The sequence below is a fragment of the Hesperophylax consimilis genome, chromosome 1, assembly GCF_061612785.1.
Source record: "Hesperophylax consimilis isolate HC1 chromosome 1, BYU_Hcon_1.0, whole genome shotgun sequence".
Taxonomy (NCBI): Eukaryota; Metazoa; Arthropoda; class Insecta; order Trichoptera; family Limnephilidae; genus Hesperophylax; species Hesperophylax consimilis.
Window position 1 is genome coordinate 8,375,835 of NC_142836.1, and position 20,024 is coordinate 8,395,858.

Sequence of the window (20,024 nt, forward strand, 5' to 3'; positions counted from 1 at the left end):
GGTCAACAGACCGATGATTTGTTTTCGTTTTTTATGAAATAATATTTCATTTTGACGTCAATTTATAAACAATTTTGATTATGAAATGCTTGATAGCAAGTTAGATGATTTATATTGAGTGATGAATTATCTTTTATTATTTAGGTACTTCCCATCTCCTTTCCTTTCCCACACCCTTTTACTTCACAACATATCCCAATTGGAGTTGCCATAGTCTCACTGGTTCCCTTGGAAGCAGTTGGGACTCCTGAGCAGTGTTCACATTAAAAACATGCCCCAATTGGAGATGCCAAAGTCTCAGTGGCTCCCTTGGAGCAGATGGGATTCTTGAGCGGTGTTCACATTAAAAACATACCCCAATTGGAGATGCCATAGTCTCACTGACTCCCTTGAAAGCAGATGGGACTCTTGAGCGGTGTTCACATTAAAAACATACCCCAATTGGAGATGCCATAGTCTCACTGACTCCCTTGGAAGCAGATGGGACTCTTGAGCGGTGTTCACATTAAAAACATACCCCAATTGGAGATGCCATAGTCTCACTGACTCCCTTGGAAGCAGATGGGACTCTTGAGCGGTGTTCACATTAAAAACATACCCCAATTGGAGATGCCATAGTCTCACTGACTCCCTTGGAAGCAGATGGGACTCGTGAGCGGTGTTCACATTAAAAACTCACATAGCAAGACAAAGAAAAGCTACGATATGTTTTGAGATTGTTAGAAGTTAAACTAATTTCGGTTGTTTGTCTCTGTGTCTGTCTGTAAATCCGGTTCAATGAACTCTGCAACTCGGATGTTCTTTGAATTTAAGTGTCATTTTCAAAATTGAAAATGTTTGTTTGAATAAATTCAGAAAAGCAAAGTACAATATTTTATCAGAAAATTATTTAAATTGTCTTTTTAAAATTATATTATAATATCCCTTGATTTTTAACAGATCTGCTACTTAGTTCTAATTTTTTTTCTTTTACGTAGTTTTGATGACGACTTTTAGTGATACTGGTTTGGGATGATTGTGTTAGTATTTAGTGTGTCGTTCACAAAAAAATCAGAACATCTGGTATACCTATAAATTAGGAATATGTATACATGTATGTGTTATTATTACGAATTACCTCCGTACTGGAATGAGATACGGGGTTGAATTAATGTCATTGTAGAGTAGTTTAACAGACATAATATTGGTTCCGGGGCCACCGGAGGCCGCAAGAGGTTAAATTTGCATTGAATAGAAAAAAATAGGAACGAAACATATTGTGACCAAAAATGGAACACTGAATTCATTGGGCTTCAGTTGTAAGTTCAGTTTTTGTGTAATCTGTAAAAGGTGGGATAGGTGAACACAGTGCAAGTTCAATCATCAAGATGTTTACTAGATTTTATTCACAACTTCAAAAATTTACTCCAACATGTTCATAACTCTGAGCAATGCCGGATATACTTCAACTAGTATTGATAACTCCGAGCAATGCCGGATGTACTCCAGCTAGTATTCATAACTCTGAGCAACGCCGGATATACTCCAGCTAGTATTCATAACTCCGAGCAATGCCGGATATACTCCAGCTAGTATTCATAACTCCGAGCAATGCCGGATATACTCCAGCTAGTATTCATAACTCTGAGCAACGCCGGATATACTCCAGCTAGTATTCATAACTCTGAGCAACGCCGGATATACTCCAGCTAGTATTCATAACTCCGAGCAATGCCGGATATACTCCAGCTAGTATTCATAACTCCGAGCAATGCCGGATATACTCCAGCTAGTATTCATAACTCCGAGCAACGCCGGATATACTCCAGCTAGTATTCATAACTCCGAGCAATGCCGGATATACTCCAGCTAGTATTCATAACTCCGAGCAATGCCGGATATACTCCAGCTAGTATTCATAACTCCGAGCAACGCCGGATATACTCCAGCTAGTATTCATAAATCCGAGCAATGCCGGATATACTCCAGCTAGTATTCATAACTCCGAGCAATGCCGGATATACTCCAGCTAGTATTCATAACTCCGAGCAACGCCGGATATACTCCAGCTAGTATTCATAACTCCGAGCAATGCCGGATATACTCCAGCTAGTATTCATAACTCCGAGCAATGCCGGATATACTCCAGCTAGTATTCATAACTCTGAGCAATGCCGGATATACTCCAGCTAGTATTAATAACTGCGAGAAATGCCGGATATACATATACTTCAGCTAGTATTTAAATAAAAAAGCGATTATCTAGATTCAACTAAACATTTCTGCAAAAGAAAATTATTACTTACTTAGGTCATTACAGAATCCACTTGTAAAACGTATATCGCAACGCCCAACGTAAAATCCTATCTAATACGACTTTTAATATTCAGAAACAAGTTTCACCGTTATTATGTTCTTAATGACTAAACCATGACAAATAGGGCCATCACCATTTTCTCGTTTTTTATAAGGTTTGTTGGTAGATAAGGCAAGAAAGTATTTTAGCTATCAACGTAGTAATATTGTAAAATCAAAATTTTATTTGACGAAATGTTACGAAATATTGTGTTATAATCTGAACAGCTTTTTTTAGTAAAGTTTTGTTTTATTTTAGTTAGCTTATTTAAAGATTTTTAGGTTGTTGTAGCTATGTTTAAATAAATTATAGTTAATGTCTTATATAAGGTTTTCTCTCGTAAAGAAACAGATTTTAGATTATTATGAAGGACCTACGTTTTTAATTGCCTTTTTATAGGATTATGTAATAAATACTCAAGCACAGCCATTTTTACAGACGGAATGAATAGTAAAACGGAAAATTTGGGACAATGTTGTCATTCGGTTCATTTGTTCGCTTTTCTCGTTGAACCCCAAAATTTCACTATGGGCCAATTTTTGTTATTACAGATTTTTTTGAACATCAGGGCACATGGTTTATATTACTTCTTGAACTGCAACGTGGGACTATTAACTTTTTTAAATGCTGGAACAGTTAAGTAATTTCATTGACTTCGTAAACTGCTAACCTACCTTTTAGATTAGCGAGCTTTTGATATTTTTTTGGCGAATTATAGCTCAACTATAATGTGATCAATTTTATAAATGATTTTTCTTGCAATACATTAAAAAAGGTTTTAACAAATGTAATGAATTCATTCACAAGCCGTCAGTTTGTTTTTAAACCACAATTTTCTCATTCTGTCAATGAATTGTCTCAATTGTTCATAGTTCAGTCTACAAGTCTGAGCGATTAGTAAAAGCGTGTCTCGCTGCCTCATTTCTCCTCGGGCAATTGTGCGTGAAATCTCGTCTGCTCAGCATCGCGTATAAAGTGCAGACTTAATAAACTGGTCGTGGAGCATCGCGCGGGCAAGTAAGAGTGAATCTTATAACGGTCCGTTGCCGGCAGAGTGCAAGCTTCACGGTCGTTAGCGGAGACGCTGGAAGTGGCTGGAAGCTCGCATTGCTTTCGATGAAAATCGATAGATGGCGTTTGCCATGTTCTCGTAGATGGATTAAATCGAATAGATTTAGTGGTGGACGGATAATTCATCTAAATGACAATTCAACGCACATTTAAAAAGTGATGCAAAGTCTTGAAAAGTGAAAATAAAAACTAGGTCAAATACGTTATTAGGTTTTTAGGTGCTCATCTGTCGGTTTTCGTCGCTTTTAATGACTATATCCCTTTTTAAAGGTGTGTTGCTTCTAGTATACCGAAAAAGTAATATTAAGATAATTTAGAATTTGAGATGTCTCTTTTTATTAAAAAATATTGAAATCAATTGAAAAATTTAATTGATGATTATTATTTATTATATAGTAATTTTATTGACACTATTAAATATTTCATATTCGCCATTAAATCGACAAATTACTAAGCTGATATAAGTTTGCCAATTTAAACGTTAATATTAACGGTTAAGATTGATTTAGTATCGATGAATGTCATTTACAATACTTAGGACGGGTTGTTTCGGAGAATTTGAACAATTCTTCAAATTTCAAGGTTAATTTTCAGGTTCTGTGAAAGATTTTTTCAAGTTCTGTTTTTATTTCAGTTTTCTCAAGCTATCCCTATGCTGATATAATAACAGAACTTGAATAGGACTTTCACAGAACCCGGAAATCAACATTGAAATTTGATGAATTGTTCAAATCCTCCGAAACAACCCGTCCTTAGAGATTCAGTATTATAGTTTCGTATGAATACTGGAAAATAATTACACTACTATTGACAGCTTCATAGCGATCATTCTTTACCAAAAGATTTCCGTTTGCATTAAACATCTATGATGTTTCTTCGATTGATTTGGAATATGAGCTCCTGACTTGCTTATATGATTTTTAAGCACATATATTTTAATTTCGGAATTTTTCGGGAATGCATTAATGCAAACCATGGTAGAGGAAATTACCCAATTCCCGACATCCCATCGAGATAGACATCGGCAGGTAGACTCTTTGTTGATGATAATGCTTTCTATCATCATTTTATTTTGAATGGCAATCACGTACAATGTACATATTGTACATATACGCATTTTTCTGAAATTTGATGATATTACGGCAGCTAATGTATCGATCGGCATTTGGCAAGGTTGTTAGCGCGGTTGACTGCAGTCCCTGGGGAAGAAGGAATACAATCCTCATTCAAACCACTTTTTAAAAAAGTTTTAAAATAGATACATATATTATCGTAAAAAAAATATAATACGGTTTGAATTTTTAAAGCTAGAATATATTTCAAAAATTTTCACTCATATTTTGTATTTGAAATTCTCTCTTTAAAGTGAATTTAAACTGACCTTGCACTTCACCTTCTCCATCTGCTCATTATTTTCGTATTTCCGCCGCAGTCGTGTGCTTTCATTCTTTTTCCACACCCGTTTCGTTGACATACATATAAACCCACGTTCTGTATCTACATAGCTCTTTACCGAACACGCTGTCAGTCAGTTTCTATTTGAATTACAAAAAAAACATTTCTAGATGGAAAATACCAGTTTGCTCATACCTATTGATTTTTCTCTTAAATTGTTAAATTTAACTGCAATCAATTTGCTCATAGCACGTTTGTCAAGTTAATTTTCTTAACAGGTTGAAAAAGTAAAGTAAATGCTGTTCTTCTGTAGAAAAAAGTTACCGGGAACGAACGCATTTGGATTTATTAAATAACCGTTTCTTAAAGCAACGTGTTCATAAATTCAATCGTCAAATTTATTTACAATTTGGGAGGCGGGTTCAGGAACCGCTGCCCCATTAACTATTTATTACAAGTGGTTCGCTACGCTTGATGATTTTGCAGAGGTGAGGTGTGTTCAAGATGTTCCTGCCCACCAGATGGCCCACAAAGCTGGTTTGGTTGAGACCCTTTGACTTCTCCAACTAGTCTCTCAACCCATCGCCATGCGCATCAGTGGGAGGGATATATTCATATGTCAGTCACTCCTGGACACACTGATCCCTGGATTCCTACCCAACCTTCATACTTCCTCTCCTTCCTTTTCTTTAAAATGAACCTCCACACCGCATCCTAAAGATGACATAGGCCTCGAGGGAAATTATTCTCCTCACAGCCTCATGTGTTGGGTTAATATAAAAAATTTAAGAAGTCAACATCGTTAGTAAGAAATTCTGATAAAACCAATAAAAATTTAAATAACTTGTGTAAAACTTTATCATTTGTTACAAAAATATAACGAAAAAAGTAATCTTTTATAAATTTGGTTAAGTCTACATATTTCAGATATGCAATTACAGTACAGATCATTTGAAAAAAAAAATATTTTAGGGCGCCTAAAACATTTTCGGAAGAAAAATACATATAACCGGTCAATTTTGTATAGCACCGTTTAGCGATAAAATCAAATTTAGTTAATTTTTCAAAATAGAAACGAATCAAAATAATGTCTTTAGAGTTTAGCTTAAAATACTTGAAAATCGAGAATAACGCAAAGCAATAATAATCCATGATAGCCCCAAGATATTTCTATTTGAACCTGAACTTAATCTGGGGAAAAGCATTTCTCATTCAAAGTGCCTACGTACATCGCCCAACAGTGGTATCCAACTGGCGGCCCGCTGAGCAATTTCATCCGGCTCACTTCGGTCGCTGTTTTCTTTGTGAAAGCACTAATTAGCGTAATCGTTTTATAAAAAGCTATAGAGCTTAAAAAAACAAAAACGGTGGGAAATTCGCGGAAGTTAGGTAGTAAAAAAAATTGTTGATAAAAGGCAATCAAATCAAAAGTCCCCAAAATTTTAGTAAAAAGGAGAGAATCTATTTTCCAGAGCCTAGTTATGCAACTACGCGGGGAAAAATGAATACTGTTGATTTATTAAAATCCTGCTAAAAACGTGATTGCACGCCAATTATCAACAAAATATCAGTAGATTCAGACTATATCGGAACACTTGTTCTTGCTGGTTCGATTATTCCAATAAATATAAGGACGAAATGCGAAAATATTATAATTTTTATGAAGACGTGTTCCGAAATCTTAATAACATATTCGTATTTCACCGATAGTTTTTTAGGAAACTTGTCAATTCATTCGTAAAAGGCCCGTATTCAACAGGAATATAATTCCACGTTCTACAGCAATACGAATAATTCGACCAGATTTTCAATAAATTAGCAATATTTTAAATATGTTAGTTTTCCCAGTGTAATAAAATCGATCTCAATCCTATTCATTGGAAAAAATGTGGAAAAAGAAAAATAGGATAATTTCGTAGTTTTTTTTTCTGTTGAAAAAAATTACAACGATGAAGGCATTTTTATTTTTATTTTGACAAATAAATTTTCTACAACGATTTAAAATTATTTATAATGGTGTTTATGGATTTTGTAAATGCCGTATTGTGATAGTTTAATTAATTAGCTGTAATTTTGGATGAACTTCTGCTTATAAAATGGTACGTGAATACTTCTTCGTTTGCTTTTAAGTATGAGTATTTGAGACCGCTGGTCTAGTACTAGTATGCAAGTAGTACTTGCATTGTAAATTGTGCAGTGTACAGTGTACAGTGAGATTAGCCTAGGCTGAAGCATATACTTAATGCCGGCCACCTAATGCGGTCTCAAACAGCTTTCGTTCCATCGTCATCTCAACCGGACGATTCTCTTTCAGTTTCAGTTGCAGATTAGTCTACTGATTTTCACCGAGAATAGACGTTATTGTCAACGCTCTTTAAATCGATAAATAAGTTCACACTATAAGAAAAGCATTTTATGTGCTTAAAGTTGATTGTGTGTTTGTGAAAACATAAATTTCTCTATCAAGCGACCTGTGATACAATTTTAAAAGAGCTTGTTGTTGTTGATTGACCGGCAGTGACTTTAACAATGGATTTAATCATCAGTGATTTTTCTATTGTTATTTAATAGTGAACGCTGTAATATCTTAATCTTGTTTTTTACCAGTGGATTATTTTCATAATGAAAATCATAAACCGGTAGTTAAGGTACTGTTTCTAACCACTTACTGCTATTTAATGGTTTTTAATCAGTTTATACACAACATATCAACTATGGAAGGAAGGTATCAAATAAAACTTTTCAGGCTATTAATATTGTTTTCAGCATAAACACAATCCCGCACAAGGTAAAACGCCTCAAAGATCATTTCGTAGGTTAAAGAAATCAGGCCACCTTAACCATAAGAAGGTACAAGGGGCTAAACCACAGTAAAATATTCCAAGTGAAATTAAAAAAAAAACGAAAATTTTAGTAAATAGTTATTCCTTCCGCCTTTCCACAGTTTTGATAAAAAAATATTACAACGCTCTTGGTGTGTAGAAGTTGTATTATTCTGTTTTCTAGCTTTTTCATCTTAACAGTCCAGCATGATGCCGCTGGGCAATAAACGCGTGCCTCGTGTTCCTGCTCCAGTCCTGTCTCGATCTGCTCTATCTTCCGTTACGGTCTTGACTATCTATGCTCTGTGTGCTCGTAGGACCCGTTGCTGTACCCCGCACTTCCTTATTCCATTAACCACACATGTCTGTCAATGCTTTTTTCGTCTTTTTTTTTCAAATCAAATCAAATCAAAAATTATTTATTGTAAAATAAAAATTACAAAAGGTGTAGCTTATGGGTAGACCCCATTTCTTCCAGCTAACCACATTTATTTAATTACAATGTTTATATAATATTATTTGTTTTATTATAATAATTACAATGTTTATACAGATAAAATGGATAATTAATAATATCATGGATACTTTGGACACGCTGTGCGAGATTTCCTCAATTTATAACTTCTTATTAATTAAAATTTACCTGTGACGAAATTTATTCGTCACAAAGTACGTACTTTGCATAGTTTCTAGTACTCGTTATACTTACTAACTGTGATGTATGTCGTCTGGGAGGGTTAGGAGTTATGTGCCCCTGTGGAATGAAATGTTACTCACAATGTTATTATTCAAACTAAGAGATCAACATGCGCAACTTGCAATAAATTTAATACCAATGTCCCCACTAAAATAAAGCAAATCCAATGTCGGTATTGTTTGTCAACTATCTGTTATACTACAGCAATGTTTTTATTTGTTTCAGTGCCAACACAGCGATGGACAATGACGTGACGCCAGTGTACCTGGCGGCACAGGAGGGCCACCTGCCAGTGCTGCGGTTCCTGGTAGAGCAGGCCGGAGGTTCTCTGCTGGCCCGCGCCCGAGACGGCATGACCCCCTTGCACGCCGCCAGCCAGATGGGCTGCCTCGACTGCCTCAAGTGGATGGTAAGGAGAACTAACCAGGGAAATATTCCAGTTCTACTGAAGGATAAGAAATTGTCCTTAACCTTAAAATTATTAACGACTTTTACGATAAATGATATTCCAATATTTCTCAGATAACAGCGAAAAGACGCTTTAAAGGTTAAGGCTTATAAATTCTTTATCATTAACTAAAATCCAAAACGCCTCCCAACAACTAGGTTTAACGATTTATTCCACTGTAGCCGGACGCACACAAATTCTGGTGTCAGGGATCCAATCAGATTTTTTTTATTTTTTATTTTAAATGAATGGACCTGAAGGATTACGGCATATTCTTTGATACGTGCAGTAATTTTAGTGGGAAATTGGAAGCTGTTTTCCTACGAAAAAAAATCGTCATACTTTGTTAATTTATTCTGTATTTTTCCCATTTCTCTCTAAAACAATGTGTTAGATCGCTTTTTTTACTTTTCTGGGCAGTTTATCACATTTTCCATGTAATATAATTTTCTTGTGTTTTTTGTTCAATTTAAACCAATGTAAAAAATCATTTCCACATCTGTAGACAGTAATCTTCCGTGCATTCTGTCCGTCGTGTTCTTTGGAACCATTAGAAGTACCTTCCATATAAATTTGGATGGAAAAAATATTCTATTTATCCTGACAACCTATCTCAATGTCTCAGTTAAACCAAAACCTCCTAGATCACAATGCCGGGAGACTGAATCAAATCAGCCTCCTAACTTGTAACGGAACCTGATGTAACTTAACTTTGTTTTTAAATAAATTAAAACATTTCAAGATGTTTTGATAAATAAGAATACATTGAAAAAAAAAGAAAAAAAAAATCTAGGCCACTTTTAGGAGGCTGCTTTGAATGAGTATCCCGGGCTTGTGATCTAGGAGGTTTTAGTTTAACTCGCCTGACGCAATAGATCTCCATCCCATTTGAATTACGTAAATACAGTTGTGTATTTGAGATTTAAGCTTCCTTTGGGAAAATATTTGTAACACGAACCACGCCTATGTTGAATTTCTTGTATGATTCTTTGCCTTTGGAACCTATAGAAATAGAATATTATGATAGTGTTAGTTTCTCAAGTTCAAGGCTATTTTTAATTCGGCATGATCCATTTTCTTTCATTATCCAACAATTTAATTTTCCCACTTTCTCAGCCTTATCACCAACGTTTCCTTGATACCTACTTTAATTATTTCCGCCTCAGTAGGATGGAGCCATATCAGGAATCACCTTAAAAACCATCCAGCATAGTATGAATTATTTCCGCCTCATTAGGATGGTGCCAAATCAGGAATCACCGTAAAAACCATCCAGCATAGTATGAATTATTTCCGCCTCCATAGGGTGGTGCCAAATCATGAATCACCTTAAAAACCATCCAGCATAGTATGAATTATTTCTGCCTCCGTAGGGTGGTGCCAAGTCATGAATCACCTTAAAAACCATCCAGCATAGTATGAATTATTTCCGGCTCATTAGGATGGTGCCAAATTAGGAATCACCTTAAGAACCATCCAGCATAGTATGAATTATTTCCGCCTCATTAGGGTGGTGTCAAATCAGGAATCACCTTAAAAACCATCCAGCATAGTATGAATTATTTCTGCCTCCGTAGGGTGGTGCCAAGTCATGAATCACCTTAAAAACCATCCAGCATAGTATGAATTATTTCCGGCTCATTAGGATGGTGCCAAATTAGGAATCACCTTAAGAACCATCCAGCATAGTATGAATTATTTCCGCCTCATTAGGGTGGTGTCAAATCAGGAATCACCTTAAAAACCATCCAGCATAGTATGAATTGAATCCTCTCAGGGCTCTGAAGCAAACATCATTTTTAAGATAACCTATTTAGATAACCATAATATTTTATATGTGGAGTAAAAAGAGTATCACTTTATTTTAGAGGACGTGACAATTAAAAAAAAAAAAATTTTCACTTTCCCCTTTTAAACATTCCTACATATCATTGACCAACAAAATCTAGACAGAGTGTGTGAATGAATATCACTGAAACCAATCTTGCTGTTTCAAAAAATTGAGTTACGAAAACATTTAACAAAAAGAAAGTCCATTACAGTCAAAATAACCCAAGACGTATTCCTTTTTATCTTTTATTGGTCTGCAAGGAGCAAATTTATCCCCTACAATATTATGCTTTCGAAGCGAGGCGATGCAATTAGATGGGGAGTTTGGTTATAATAATGATAATAATAATATAAATATAATATAAATAAATATATTATTTATATTATAATAATATAATATAAATAATATTGATAATATTACAGTAACATTCAATAATAAGAACAACAACAAAAAAGACGGGGTTAGATTGACGGGGCCAACAACTTTCTTCGGTGTGCTGAGATGCTTCGACTCTGTTTGTCCTTTCCCTTAAACCTGCTACCAGGGCTCTTATGAGGGCTTCAATACCTGATAGTCGCCTTTCCGTGATCATGTTGAAAGCACTAAAGTATCTGGGAAGGTCAAAAATCATGCGGTAGGCATTGTTATACTGCATGTGTGACCTTTCCATGCTGCCCAAATCCCACAAGTATAAAAAGATGTACAAAACGTAAGGAATAGCATTATTTTTACACGTGGGATACAAAGCCGGAACCTTCTACTGAGCTTATTCGACCTTATGACTTTGACTTTGCCGTCGATGTCATCATCACCCGTTTACCCTAGCTTACTGTTGATGTTGTGCCTTAGATACTTTGTTTCTTCTACTACGTTCAGAAGCTCTGGTCTAATGCTTTTCGGACCCTGCCCGTATCTGATGACCAACAGTACTGTATTTTTTGTTTTTAGTGCAAATTCATTACATGCTTTTAAGAGGATTCGCAGCCCCCTTATTGCTGGCGTCATGCAATTATTCATTGGCGGTCCGAATTATTGGCCTGAATTCGTAAGACACGCTATGCCATGTCTTTTAGAGTTGATATATCGATGCTACATATTAACATATTTTTTTAATTAATAATATTATGTGCCTATACATATATTATTGTGTGCCTGTACTGCACATTCTACACTATAATAATATTTCAATCAAAGTAACGCAGACGTGCAAGTTGTTATTAAAATGGATAATATGACGGGGTGTGTCTTAAGAACTAACGTATAATTAAACCAGCTTTCATTTGTACATTACAGTCGACACTGATGGGTTTCTGTCGAAGTAGTTATGCGTCGTACAGTTTATGTTAGGCTTAACATAGAAATTGAGAGCAATTTAGTAGAAATCAACGTTCGAGTGAGAGGCAGAAGTTGTCAACTAAGAAACGCATTATGCTTAGTAATAATAGTTATATAGCAATCCGAATTTTATTTATGCATTATTGCTACTGTCATCACTAAAATAAACTCATATAACAACAATATGGAAGTGTATTTGATGTAGAAAGAGCAAAAATAAGATGACTAATTTTTCACGTTTGTCCCAAATGCTCCCAACCCTTTGAAACCGGTGAGACTATGGCATCCCCACTTGAGGTATATTGTGAGGCTCACGGTAGTAGGGAGGAAAAGATGGTATGAAGTAGGAGGGTTGAAGTATCTATATTAAAAATTGAGGGTTGAAGTAAAAAAAATATTAAAAATCTGGTCAAATTATTTGTTTTCCTGCTAAAAATGGAACTGTAGACCTATAAAGAATGATTTGAGAAATTTCGTAACAAACTATCAGTAAAACACGAATCTGTTATTAGGAAGTTAGAACACGTGTTCTTCAAAATAATAACTGTTTCGTATCTCATCCATTATATTTATTCGAACAAGGGCACCTGCGTGAACACGTGTTCAGATATATTCTGAATGATTAATATTTGGAAACGATCAAAAAGTCACATTTGAACAGTGTTTGATTAAAAAAGCAGTACTCATTTGTCTCATTTACATTACACTAATTAATTAATTTTGCATTCATTTTAAGGTTGCCTAATTATATTACACGGCGATATAATTCTCAAAATTATATGAAATAGAAAAAATACACTTGCAAAATACGGATCAAAGTCCATGATCAATTGGGTTGATTACAAGTTAAATAGCATTGTGTGTACATAGGTTCCTACGTAATTCAATCTCTTACATATGGCGTTAAGTTCTGCTTGCAATTATCATATAAACGAATTATTATTGAGATTGTCGAGTGATACGTTTATGGAGAAAACGGCGGATTAAATGCCCATTAAAAAATTGATCGGTAATTCACATGAAATGAGTTGTATTTACCGAGATTGTCCCATTATCACATTATGAGGATATTTTGTCATGAAAAGTTCTAACATAGATGCTGCACTTATATTGCGTGTTAATATTAGAAAATCTTCATGATATATAGTCATAGTTTTCAATTTTGGAGGCAGGTATGGGTACCGCCGCCCCGGGAACTATTTATTGGATAACCAACACCTCTGCCATATGTCACCCCAAGTGGTTCGCTACGTTTGGTGACTTAGCAGGGGTTCCCGGTTTCATGGGTTGAAATTTGTCCAGGTCTTGGTCTAGGATCGGGAGAGACTAGTTGAGGGAGACATTTTTCCCTCTCCAGCCGTACTCTCTTGACCCATCGCCTTGCACCGCAGTTGGAGTGATAGATGTATGCGTACGTAACTCCTGTACACATTCCTCAGATTCCCACCCACCCCTCATACCTTTTTTCCTTCCCAGAACTTCCTCCCCTCCTTTCCATAAAAAGACCCTCCTTACAGCATCCACAAACATGACATTGGCCCTGAAGGATTTTGTTTCCTCACGGCCTCGTGTGTGGAGTTAATATTAAGTCATAAGTCGAGAAGCAAATGATATATCTTTTCGGAAGTAAAAACATTACCCCAGCGAAAGCTTTTTGACCTGGAAATATAACAGCGATTGTGGTTAATGTGTTTATAGCAGTGAGTATGCACAATGAACGCAAAGTAATGCCGCAAATTAAAAATATATAAGTTATACCAGAGCACTCAGCGACAGAACCATGGTGCGTATTACTAATAACCGTTGATAAAACAGAAAGCGTTAATGAAATAACGGATTTTTTTTAACAACGTCGTCATTCCTTTATAAGTCTAAAATTTTGGTTCTTTTAACTCATTGGGATCACCAACTTTATCGGATTTGTGACTTTAATTAAGTTTAAACATAACAGTCTTAGTAACTAGATTCTTACACGTCATTTCTACATTAGTGTGGTAAAGCCGGCCTTGAGCCTATAAAGCCTAACAAGTAATTTTTCACTGTTCTGACCTTACGCGCCGCGTAATATTTACACCACATTTTTTAGTAAGGCTGAAAATGTAATTTTTATGTATGTCGGAAAGATTTAATTCTAGTATCTGTTTTATTTTATATGAATACATAAGTAGGTACTTAAATCATCTACTTATAATAACAAGACTCAACGAAAAGCACTCGTTTGTCAAACCACTAAATAGTAGTTTATCGGGACATTTATGTATTCTCTTGTAAATTTGTTAAATAATGTATGAATAAAATATAATAAGTGATCTAGATTGATATAATTGTAACCCAGCTAATGTAGAAATAAAAAATGCATTTTTTACGCATTCCGGAATCCCATTCGAATCTACAGGTCTCCACTCAGCATTCCAGGATTTCTCTCAGATATCTAAAACTAGGATTTAAACGAGATGAGAGACCTACTGAGGACATTTATTGGAGTTATGACGACTTCTAGAAATACTCCCAAAGATATAGACATAGATCTGAAAGAAGAAATAGATGCAATCTTGTTGATGATTATTGTTTATAAATTGTATTATTTTTCTTAGATTCTGGAGCAAGGTGTAGACCCCAACTTGCGCGATGGCGATGGAGCTACGCCTCTGCACTTTGCCGCATCGCGCGGGCACCTGAGCACGGTGCGCTGGCTGCTTGGGCACGGCGCGCGCATCGCGCTCGACCGTTTCGGCAAGTCGCCCATCAACGACGCCGCTGAGAACCAACAAGTCGAGGTGAGACTCCATTCGTCGCAATCACCTGTGGGTGGAAATGGAAAGTTTTTTAGCGAAGGCGCACACCTTTTTTATTTTAGTTCGTAATATTTCCCTTTGCGAAACGGATAGAGCTTTAACGGCTTAGCCTAGATTACGCAGATTTTATGTAAAACCTAAATTATATATACAAGGTATCCTGGGGTAAATTTCACTAACCTTGGGAGGTGATTCTATGTGACGGTAGAAATTTTTTCATGAATGGATATATTTTTCCATACAACGCTTTTCCCTGAAAACTACCGTAAAACAGTGAATTTTCGAAAAAGTTTTTTAATGTTTTTTTTACCTTGTATACTATCTAGAAACACCTTCTGACATTAGTGAATTTTACCCACGGGTACCTTGTGAAAATAACTTTTCATCTTTTAACATCTTATTTTCGTGTATTAATATTTTCTAATTTTACATTAAATTGTGTTTAATTTCGTCGAATAGATTTTCTTCTCCCTCATACATTTCCCTCTCTTCCATATCACACTCTTCCCCACTGGGGTGCTACAGACCCACTGTCTCCGGACAGGGTGACTCGTGATGTCACATAAAATAATTTCATACTTCAAACATATCCATCCACTACCCAGTGATTAGAATTAAAAACATATTTAGACTTTCATAATGTCACCATTTTAAAAATTGACTTCTGTAGTATTGGCTACCGGCTCCCAAACATAGGCAAATATCATAGCGTGCGAAATTTTGTCACAATATGTGTATTCTTAGGAATAAATACAACTATTAGTATAACTCATAATTTTGATTTTATCATGAACTAGCGCAGACCTGTAGGAAATTACGGGATAATCTGAATTCTTGAAAAATCAGTTCCAATTTTTAAAATGACAATTAAAATAATTTTTTGTAAAAAATATCATATTATAGATAGGTACTCCATCGCTTATCTGAATTCTTCCCACACACACATAATCAGTTCCAATTTTGAAAATGACACATAAGACGAAGCTTAATGCCAAATCACTATTTTGATTAATCTTTATAACGAATTGGTGTACATTATAAATACTAAAAAATATGCTGTAGATAAAATGAAGGTGAATTAAATTCCTATCGTTTCGCTTGAATAGAACACAAATAAAAAAATAAATTACTCCATAAAAAATATAAATGTAGACCACTAAAAAAATATTTTTTCAATAGAAATGTATAAACGCATAAAGGAAACAACTTAAAAAATGCAGTATTTTAGCTAAGATTATCTGTGACAGTTTCACATGATTAACTTTTTTGCTTTCTTATAAAATTATTTACAAAATAAATAAAAACCAGTTTTGTGCTTGAAATCGAACGTTGCTAGACTCCGTTTGTCAATCGATTTTAATGCCTATTACCTACAATATAAGCTATACCAAGAATATACACGTTTTAGGCTGGTAGCTTCCTCTTAAATTTAAAGCAAATCCGAGTTTCCGAGTGCATTGAACCAGAGTTACGCAGGACAGAGTGTACAACCGAAATTAGTATTTTTTTGAGAGCCTACATTTTAATGTTGTGTTATTTCTGTTTGAGAAGCATAAAAATGATCTTAAAATAAGTGAACGTTGGCTGCTATTAGACAGCTAACTAAACACAGAAAACAACACTAAGGATTATGCTTGTAACACGTCATCATTTCTACATACACAAACACGCACTTCTACACATCTTCCCTGATTATGGATACTGTAATGCTGTCTGAAACTTTGGTTAAAGAAGGAGGAAGCGCAACACGGCATAGTAACCCAAAGATGAATCAAGATAATTAGTGAATGTTGTTACTGTCCCCAGTGCCTGAATGTCCTGGTCCAGCACGGCGCGGCTCTGGAGGGGAGAGAGGGGCGAGAAGGCCGCGAAGCTCGGGAGACACACAAGGCGCTCGCTTCCTACAAGGGGGTGCACACTTGCACCTGCAGACCAGGAGACTCTGCGGTAATTACAACATATATTTATGATTACTGTTACAAAAACATATGTTACTAAGTTTTTTTTGCATGACTCCACAAGAGATTCCACGGGAATAATAACATTCCTTAGGGTCTACGTCATCTTTGGGGATTATCTGTATGGAGGGTATTTTTAAGGAAAGGAAGGTGTGAACATTGTTCTTGAAGAGAAGGTCGACCCGTTTGAAAAATCATTTGACAAATGTGGAAGGATCGTCACAAATGGTATCAAAGGGATCAATGACGCTAGTTTATCGGAGCATCTTCGGTAAAATAATGACAGCATTTCCACCTCACGCCTGTGCTCTAAAGGTTAATGAGTCCATCTAATGGATTGCACGTTTCTGCACAGAATCAAGGGTTTTTCAAGTATTTTCGTGCTCCAAACCAGAAACCTCCATGCTAAATTCAACAGTGGTCCTGCGATTTGTACAAAGTCAGCAGCTGTTGCGTAATTTTTTTAAATTTATTTGACTTGTGATTCCTCCTATATTTTATAGATTATTTTTACATTTAAAATAGATTTTATTGCTAATTTTAATCAGTACCAAATTTTGCACAGTGGCAAATTTATAAAAACATACCCAAACAGAATTTACAAAACATTATGGTTTTGATGTTAGAATTTTTGAGTAAACCCTTTTTTTATTCGTTTTTTTACGTGCACGTTTTGTGGATGGCTTTAATTTTTTTTTATCCCTAATAATTTCAACGTTCTCCACATATTATCATATTTTTGTTCTTATGTACAGATTTGATCAATAAATAATGTTTCATTCCAAGTGCTCCGTGTCCGACTGCATAAACTCCAACCGGCGCAGGTCTCAGTCGCTGACCCGCGGGCCCAGTACCGGCTCGGGTCCCCGCGAGCCTTTCTTCCTGCACCCACCGGGCGCGCCGCCCTCCGTGCATGCGGCGGCCAAGGGCGGGGGCATGGGTGGCCCCGTGGGCGGCGGCAACCCCGCCCATGCACCATCCGACGGTCTGTACGTCAACCCGATGCGGACGCCCACACACCACACGGCGTCTTCTGGGGAGGAGAGTTCTGGTGAGATATCTCATTTTATTTAAACACTAGCGCAGACCCGTGAAAAATCACGAATATTATAATTGAAGGATTTTGAATTTTATTGCCTTTTTAAAATAAATATTGTCAAATTTCTTGGCAACAAAAATTTATTTTTTGTTGACAAATAAGAGAGTTCTAATAATGTAATAATATCAGTGGTGACGAAGAATAAAATAGCAACTATAAATCATGTAATATGCAGTGTTTTAAATACATACAGCCTTGCCAAAAAACGTAGTCTAAATATTACGCGGCGCGTATGTACGTAACAGGTGAAAACTTGACTTATTACCATGGCGTTTGTTTGATTAAAACGGTCTTAAACCCGGCTCATGGCCGGTTTTACCACACTGACGTCGGACGGGCGTTAAATAATCCAATTAGTAATATGAATATTGTCCAGATTACTTTCTAATAGAATTGTGTGTTTTTCTAAATTGATCTGCTAGGTAAATCTGTCAAAAATTTAAACAAAACAAATACGCATTTTAAATATAGAATTATAATTGTTTTAATAATAAAAATGAATAGGTACCTACTTACTTTATCGATTTTCCGAACAATCAGTTCCAATTTATCAAATAAAACTTGAATTGAAAAATTGAGTTTATTACGCAGGAATATTTCACATCATGCACAACACACTCAAAATATAACAGACAACTGAATTTAGAATTTTTCATTTTTTTATATGAAAAAAGTTGAAATGCAGATATTGATAGATTGATCTCAATCCTGAATAATAAAGTAATACGAGTTCATTTTGAAACTTATTTTGACCTCCATATGTTTCTCTTAATAGCACACACTAATCTTATCTGAAATGAGCGATGTAATTATATAATTAATATAGAATAAACCAGATCACAAGATATTGCAACTATAAATTAATTAATTGTCGCTAACTAGATCACAAGCATTACAAAAAACCAACTAGAAATATTTGTTGCCGTCATGTGACATTATTGTTTTTGCAACTTTTTCTAGAGGACATAACACAAAATATCATTATTTGTTATGTCCTCTAGATGCCTATATTCAATATATAGTAAACACGTGGATTTGGTACTATTAATCAGGAATTGGCATAATGTACACGGAGAGAAATTAATAATGCTAATTTATAAAACTCTTAAAAAATCTGAAAAAAATTAGTATAGCCAATTTGTTATTGGTAATTCGGTTTAAAACGGGATTGCAGGCCGTTTCCTGATAAACTATTCGTAAATTTCTAACATATCGGAACAATAGCATCAACACGGATGCACCTGCCTTGATAAAATACAATGCTGAAATATTAGATCTTTTATGAACATGTGATCCGACTTCGTGATAATATTTTACTAAAAGTTTATCGGGAAACCTATCAATTCATTCGTTAAGGGCCGGAAATCCCGTTTTCAACAAGACTGCGTATAACTTGAAGAGATTTTTTTTATAGAGCGGAGACAGTTTACATGTAGTTCCCGTGAGCACTTAGACCATAGGCCCATTGTGCTATCTCCCATTTTACCTCAATCCTTTAACAGTCACCCGGTCCCTTTTATAAAGTTCACCAGGGTTGTCATTGTATATTAGGGTGTATCGATTTTTAACTTTTTTTTTTTCAAATTCCAAGTTGAAATTAAGTTGCTACTAGGTACCACAACTTACCACAAAAAGTTTTGGATTTTCAAAAAAATGTTTAGTTCTCCCGCACAAGGCCTAAAGTTTTAATTTTTTTCAAAAAATATCAAATTTTTTTTAAATTTAAAAAAATAAAATCGTAACTTTTGTGTTTATTCCAAGTTAAAAAACAGTAATATTAGGGCATAAAAATAAGTAAGAAACGATTTTTTTTATAAAATATTGATTTTAGGTCTCCCGCACAAGCCCTAAAGTTTGTTAATTTTGATGAAAATTTGTAATTTTGTGTACATATATGAACCATGTCTTTTTGAAGTTTAAACCACCGGAATTAATTGTACTTTTCTTACATAAGGCATAAAATGAGACAATATATGAATACGTAATTCTTATATACATACAGTAAAAATATATACCACATATATACTATATATATAATATGTTTTATGCCTGAAAAAAGATAGTTGGACGGTGTAAATTGTATGAGAAAGGTGTTGAAAGAAACTAATGTTATTTGCTATTACTGTTGTTTATTACAAAAGTATAAAGGTTATAACATGTCATAAAATGTAGTATAAAAACTAAGTACAAAATTTTGCTGATTACTTTCCATACGACATGAGTGGCAGTTTTCTTGTT

The 20,024-nt window shown here is 35.2% G+C and overlaps 1 protein-coding gene across 4 annotated transcripts in view; it reads left to right on the plus strand.

The window, feature by feature from the left end:
- f (espin protein forked) overlaps window positions 1-20,024 on the plus strand; it is a 234,985-nt gene that overhangs the window by 154,390 nt on the left and 60,571 nt on the right. For all 4 annotated transcript variants that reach the window (XM_089643898.1, XM_089643953.1, XM_089644005.1 and 1 more), the window contains exons 3-6: window positions 8,546-8,729; window positions 14,529-14,711; window positions 16,536-16,676; window positions 17,474-17,738. In XM_089643898.1, the coding sequence (XP_089500024.1) occupies window positions 8,546-8,729; window positions 14,529-14,711; window positions 16,536-16,676; window positions 17,474-17,738 (773 nt within the window). The remainder of the gene's footprint in view (window positions 1-8,545; window positions 8,730-14,528; window positions 14,712-16,535; window positions 16,677-17,473; window positions 17,739-20,024) is intronic.